This window comes from Aegilops tauschii, chromosome 5 (genome assembly GCF_002575655.3).
Source record: "Aegilops tauschii subsp. strangulata cultivar AL8/78 chromosome 5, Aet v6.0, whole genome shotgun sequence".
Classification (NCBI taxonomy): Eukaryota; Viridiplantae; Streptophyta; class Magnoliopsida; order Poales; family Poaceae; genus Aegilops; species Aegilops tauschii.
This window is the reverse complement of record NC_053039.3, coordinates 521217621-521224479: the sequence shown is the minus strand read 5'-3', so window position 1 is coordinate 521224479 and position 6859 is coordinate 521217621. Positions and strand designations below refer to the sequence as shown.

The 6859-nt window shown below is 45.1% G+C and overlaps 1 protein-coding gene across 2 annotated transcripts; it reads left to right on the top strand.

Moving 5' to 3' along the window:
• The first annotated feature begins 412 nt into the window (after positions 1–412).
• On the top strand, positions 413–6238 carry LOC109763455 (DDT domain-containing protein DDR4). Of its 2 annotated transcripts, XM_040391051.3 has the most exons (13): positions 413–820; positions 929–1039; positions 1172–1258; positions 1348–1385; positions 1470–1551; positions 2340–2446; positions 2535–2706; positions 3490–3582; positions 3670–3793; positions 4647–4689; positions 4784–4978; positions 5068–5685; positions 5770–6238. In XM_040391051.3, exons 1-12 carry the CDS (start codon positions 497–499, stop codon positions 5663–5665), a joined length of 1974 nt encoding a protein of 657 aa, XP_040246985.1. In that variant the 5' UTR covers positions 413–496; the 3' UTR covers positions 5666–5685; positions 5770–6238. The 2 variants fall into 2 exon arrangements, with proteins under 2 accessions (XP_040246985.1, XP_020177891.1); XM_020322302.4 differs by having other exon boundaries at positions 5068–6238.
• The last annotated feature ends 621 nt before the right edge of the window (positions 6239–6859 follow it).

Genomic DNA, 6859 nt, shown 5'->3' with positions numbered 1-6859 from the left:
CAAAGTTGAACCTTGGGAAGCGCGGGCGCACTATATTTTGGAACGGAGGGAGTATCATTTTGGGTTTTTTTCTCTGCTTTTTGAATCAAAGCGTAAACTTAATGACATGTTCATTTGTCTTTCCAGGTTTTGAAGATTTGTGGCTTGTTCCCTGGGCAGCAGCAGCAGCACTAGACTTGGTTTATGGGATCACCATATCTATGTCACCGCGTGATGATTGAGCCATGATGACCCGGTCCGGCCGAAACCCTCCCCAAAACCCCGGCCCGCCCGAAATCCCGCTTTTGCCCCCTGCCCCCAGCGCTCTGTCCCCCCCCCCCCCCCCCCCCCCGCGCTTCCCACGCGCTTCCGTTACCTTGCCCCACGCGAAATCCCCTTTCTGCCCCCTCACTCCTCCCCCTTTTCCCCGTGAGCCCGTGACCGGCCCTGCCCCCTCCCCTCCCGACCCTGCCCCTCGCCGCCGATCCGACGCTCCGCCGCGAAAATCTCGCCGGAGATGGCCGCCTCCTCGCCGCCGGAGCAGGATCCCCCGCACGAACCCCCGCCCGCGGAGGCGGAGGCCGCGGCGCCGCCGGCGAGGAGGACGCGCCCGCCGCGCGCGTGCAGCCGCCCCCTCGCGCCGCCCGCGCCCCCGCCGCGGCGGCCGGGCCCGGGCCGCCCGAGGAAGATCGCGGAGGAGGAGCGCGAGGAGGCGGAGCCGGACGCGCCGCAATGCCGCGTGGTGACGCCGCTGGTCGCGGAGCCCGCGGACCCCGGCGAGCTGCCGCGGTGGAGGCTGCGGTGCATGTGGGAGCTCGCCTCCGTCCTCAACTTCCTCCAGGTGAGCGCTCCCGATCGTATTCCGCTGCCTAGGCCTTCTCCTCTAGGGTTTAGGGTTTAGCATTTGGAGTTTGACCTTCGGCGTGGTTGCTCTGCTCCGGAGCTGCAGGTGTTCCGGCCATTGCTGAACATCGCGGTGGAGTTCACGGCGGAGGAGCTGGAGGACGCCATCCTAGTGCCTAATGGCACGTTGGAATACTTGCATGTGCCGCTATTAAGGGTGAGCATGATGTTGGGAATGTTGCAACAACATCACACATTCTCTTACTTAGAACCAGTATTCAAATGATAATTGATAAGCTTGTCAAATATTATACATAGCTTCTTGATGCTCCTTATTTGCATTTTGCAGTCGATTCCTCCTGTAGCTCGAATGTCCATGGCAGACGGAAAATGGGTGACAGTGTTATGTAGAAAATTGAAGGACTGGTGGCATCTGGTATGCGATTTTTCATTGTCAAGAATAATTTTGTACTAGGGGTAGTACTGTGTTTGCTTAATGAGCTAAATAAAAGGTCTGATCTTCAGGTTGCAGAAGGCAATCTACCAATCGTTGCCTCACATGGGTGAGTTCTTTAAGCAAGTAATTCCTGACCTGAATCCCTTGCTACAATTGAATATTGGATGGCTTACTGTTATTCGTTTCTCAGAGCGGAAATTGAAACGTACAAGGAACTTGAGCCAGCGACTCGATTAATGATCCTGAAAGCAATATGTGACATACGTTGTGAGGTGTGTGCCCCTAATTTTCGTGTGGAACATTTGCAGTGATAGTGGTGACCTCACAGTGTTATGTTATCATATGAAACAAAACCCACATTCTAGGTTGTTTATCTAGCAGCTAATGTTAACATACGAATGTTGGTGCTTCGTCTGCATTTAAACTATGAAAGGTTACTTGTAGTTGGCCTCCTGCTAAATAGTCAGTAATATCTGTGGTCAAGTTACCTAGGAATGCTTGTATATGTTATTAAAAGCTGCCTAATGTACTTGCAAAAGTCAAATTTAATAATGCATATGTTTGCAGCCTAGTGATAGGTCTGGGCATGCAACTTACAGTTATCTAAACATATGATCAGTGATTAGTATTCATTACTCAATTGCATATCGAGTCCGCTAATCTGCATAAGCGATTAGTGATTCTCTGAATGTTCACTAACCGCTGTTTAGAACAGTGGCATCAATTGCCTGCTATTTTAAACATCTCTTTCTGGACACATTTCATCTCCACATGTTAAACTGTGAGTGGTAATGGATTTAATGACATATTTTTTATGTAATCCTGTGTGAATGAAATATGTGGTTCCTAGCAAGGCCCAGGAAGTGTTTTGTTGTATCTCCCATGTGTGTACAACACCTCTGTGAGCATGTAAATGCTCCCAATATCTTCATGTTTGTATTTGTTAAGAGATGTCTACAACTAGCTGCAAATGTCATCCTTAAGTTTTCTGGTCATGAGTGCTTCAAGATTGATAAATAATTGTTGACATATTAACTGATAGGATCCAGTTATTTTGCAGCAAGAGGATGTTCGGATCTTCGTAGATAGTTGTCTAAAAAAGGGTTATCATCTCCGTGATTTCTGCAAAGAACGAATTGGGGGAGATTCCCATGGAATCTCATACTGGTGGGTAAAAGACAACTTTTAATTCTGAAATGAATCTTAAGCACCTTGTTGTGGCCAAGGTCAATTCTAATCAACTAATGCACTATAGGTATGATGAAGATCCGATTCTCGGGCATCGATTATATCGTGAAATTAGACAAGTGGAGTATGTGAAGGAGCAAACAAGAAAATCTAAACGAAAGGGGTTCTTAGGTGTTCCAGTTGTATCCTATCAGTGGGAGACTGTCGCGACAAACTTTGTTGAATTTGAAGCAGCAGCAGTAAGTTTAAACTTTCGAGTTAATCATATGCGTTTTTTAGGTCCCCTGTTACTGAATGGAGTCCTGGAATTGTTCCTCTGAATGGAGTTGAATCAGACACACTTACACGCACACAGTAGCACCCATAAGGCAAATGCGCTTTCTGTGAGCATCATTTGACATCTTCTGTTGCTACTGATGCATGGTACTGGCATGATTTTCTCTGAAAAGCATATTGAGCATGCATGGAAACAGGATCAATTAATTGGTCAATCTCTGTGCTTGTGTATCATTAGTAGCTTGGTGGCAACTATTCACCCTTGGGCTTGCTTTTCTTAGATATTGCTGGTTTTGATTCTTGTGTGACATATGTTCGCGACAAGATTAAATTAATGACAGAATGGATCAAGGGCCTTCCAGAACCAATTTAGATAACATTAACATGTACTCCAGTATTTAACTATTTGTTGGTGCATGTTGTGCAACATAACTGAGAGGGAGGGAGGATACGAGCATGTGCAAAAGTGTGCTCTGTCAGATGTCCACCTTACAATGCCCTATGTAATATTCCGACATCTGCAACCATCTAATGCTGTGGGCAGAGATAACCAAGGTCCCCAAGTACATCAAAGGTTACTGACTTTAGTGAGAGACGCACCGGAAGAGCTTACCCAAATAAAAATGTGAACTTTTGGCATCAAATGGCATAAAAGATTTTGTGAAGTAGTTTTAGATCTCTTACTCTTACGAAAATTCTATGGAAGTTCACTGATATTAGTTATTTTCTGTCAATCTTATACGTAGGAAAAACTCTTTTCAAGTAGTAACAGGACAGAGGTCTCACTTGGAAAGAAGTTGAAGCTCAATTATCTCCCAGAGATGGAAAAGACTCACAAGGTATTCAACTGCTCCTCTAAAGGAGTTCAAATTATCTGCCTAGAGTAGAATAACTGCCTATTTAACGTGTGAGAAATCCTCTTGCAGAAGAAGGAGAAGCTGCTAAAAAAGCAACAAAGAGAAGCCCTTCTCCTCAATAGCTACTTGACATTTGATAGATTCACCTCTGGCCGCTCCCATCGTGAAAGAAAGCGTGTCACCTATACTTTCGGTAAGCTTAAGACTAAAGTTAACACTGCTATTAATTAGTTGTCCTAATATGGTAGCATTTCCTCCATTACGTGTTTACCGGCTGTTATAGTTTCTTGTTCATTTAGCCAACCCTTCACATTAGATGTTTCATTGGCATTTCATGCTTTAGCATCACCGTAATGATCGAGAAGATGGAAGGGCTGCACAGCTTTCTTTGGTAGAGAAGAGATCAGGGATGAGAATGACCTTCTTTTGTTTATTGATTCTTGCCTATCTTCAAATGGCATGTGGCAGTACATTGGATGGGTAGAGTACCTTAACAACCATAAACTAATCGTAGCCTATCAAACAAAAACTAATTGCTAACTTCCTAGCAATAGGATTCTTATCTTTATTTTGGTTGAGCGCGGCCTGAATTAGGGCTAGCTTCTATAAAGGCTTTCATCCGCACCTTCATATGTGCAATACTGTGCACATAAGTGTCATGTCAATAATGTCTGAACTTGCTAAGCTTAGTTACATAGTTGTAAATCTGTTGTCTCGCTAGTTCATTATGCGCAGAAGAATAGTTAAGTTGGGATGCACTTTCTGTAGCTGACTAGCTGTTCTTACTGATATGCTTTAAGAAAGGTATCTGTAATGTCTCAGCACTTGATGAATAATAAATGTCAGCAAGCTATTCCCAGTAACTTGTATAAACCCCTCTACTGAAGTTATGATACCACTGCAATTGTACATAAAAATCTTTTTGACTAAATAATATTTCCATGCCATTTTTTGCATTGGGTATTCATAGTTCCCATTGGAACAAGATCAAAGGTATATACAGATTTACTGTTCTCCTAACGAGAAACTCTTTCCTTACCATGCAGATGATTATGACCGTTCAATAAATGAGGCCCTAAAAGCAATAAAGTAGGTGAATCATCTACGCTCCATAGTTCCATTAAAGGATTTTTTATAAACAACGAAACTCATGACACAAGTTTCTGTACTCTTATATTGACAGGAAAAGTGAGAACCCGGTTCAGGTCGTTGCCACTACCAACAGAGGAGTACTTGTCCCAACACGAGAGGCATCAAGTAATGGTACGTTAGCTGGACCCTCACCTGTATGTAATGGACGGCGTGGAGAATCTCCACTGAAGTCATATAGCTACCAAGGGAGTGGTGGTGAGGAAAAGGCTGAGACCCTTGATCGTAGGTAACTCCTTTAACTCTTGATGTTGAGCTGATCCTCTGCCAAAGCTTATATCAGCATATAAACACGCACATGCATTGTTCAAATTATAGGTCTCGTCAAAGAAAAAGATCTCAAAGATACACAACGGACTTTGTTGAGAATGTCTCGGACATCGACACGAACTTTGACAGTGATGACGATATCATGGGCGAAGCTGTCTATGACGAGGAGTATCTTAGAAGTCGAAAACAACCCAAGGCAAGTACTTCAGAGTACGATGGAGAGTTTCGATCGGAAGACCAAGCGGAGTATTCTTTGAGCAGTGAAGATGAAGAGGGGATTCAACGGTCCAAGAGACTGCCAACTCGCAGTCCTCAAGGGGCCAGGCTGAAATCTATGGATGTGATCCAAACAGGCATCAAGCGCAATAAGCGTTCCACGCGGCCCCATATGAACCATCAGCGGCACTCTGGTAAAGATACCAAATTGGGAAAGCCAGGCGAACCGAATGCACTGGATCCAGATGCCAGCTCTGATGCACCAGACAGTGCAAAGACCTCAATAAAAAGTCAAGAGCAGCGACTGCTCCACATAGTGAAGATGCACGCTCCTGGCAGGGAAGAGAGCAAAGTTGCTGGGAGACGATTCCTCCACCTTAACGAGATTGCGCCTGTCAGTGGCTTCGGTGGCGCGCCAGTCCAGTCTTGACGGCGGAAGACAAATAACGGGTAATAAACATGTTGTGCAGCATTTCAGGTGCGCAGAGCCTTTTTTTGTTTTCACCAGGGGTCTGGCACTGGGTTGAATTGCAGAGATGGAGGAGTATCCATGAGCTGGTGATGCGTCCCCCATCCGTTCCTTCAAGCTGATTACTGCTGGCAGGCAGGAGTTTGGCAGCGTGGAGCTGATGAGGAGATGGTCCTTGTGTGCAGCGGCTGGATTTCTCGAACCTGCTCAGACGCCACCGGTGCGTCCATTGATGTGCCCGGTCTGGTCGATGTTTTTCTGTCTGGCAGCATGTGTGGCTCTCCTCCATGTAGTCATGTACTCTTTTTTTTTTCGGGATCATGTACTCTAGTCTTATAGGAGCGGCATTGTGTATGTCGCTTGAGGTGAGGCGGCCTGTACTGGTTTCTGTCATGTGGCGCATGCGGCAGTTATGGACTGCTGACCCTGCTTGGAAGCTGGAATTATTTTTTGTTTTTTTTGTTTTCTTAGGGAAGCTGGAACTTGTTGGTACCTGGATTCTCCAGGCAATTGCTAGAGAGAACTGCTTTGGTCCGTCCTGTCCGGTGCTGAATGTACTCCCTCCGTTTCTAAATACAAGTCTTTCTAGAGATTTCAACAAGTGTCTATATACGGAGCAAAATGAATGAATCTACACTCTAAAATATGTCAACATACATCTGTATGTTGTAATCCATTTGAAATGTCTAAAAAAATTTATATTTAGGAATGGAGGAAGTAGCTGGCATGGCACGGAGAGAAATCGACGTGGTGCGTAGACAACGCAGCGAATATTATTACAGCGCAAGCGAGCGATCGCGTGGCACATGAATTAAGTTCAATCGAATTGATTATGTACGTAATCAAATCCGAGTTTGTGATCGACAACTATTCCAAAGAATGCGTTTACTGCTTCAGGCTTGCGCCTCTTTGATTCGTTAGAATTTCTGATTCCTTGGAAAAGCAAACAGTTTATGTAAAAATTGCTGCGAGATTCGTACATGAAAAAACTCAACTCAAAGGGATGCATGCTGGAGTTCCGCAAGCCTGTGAGTTCAGTACAGATGTGGGGACTCGCGTGCAAATTTTTGTTCAGTTCAACATAAAAATGTGGTGACATGACACACGAACCTGTCGTTGCATTAGAGTACATCTCCGGAGGAAAAAATTACTAGT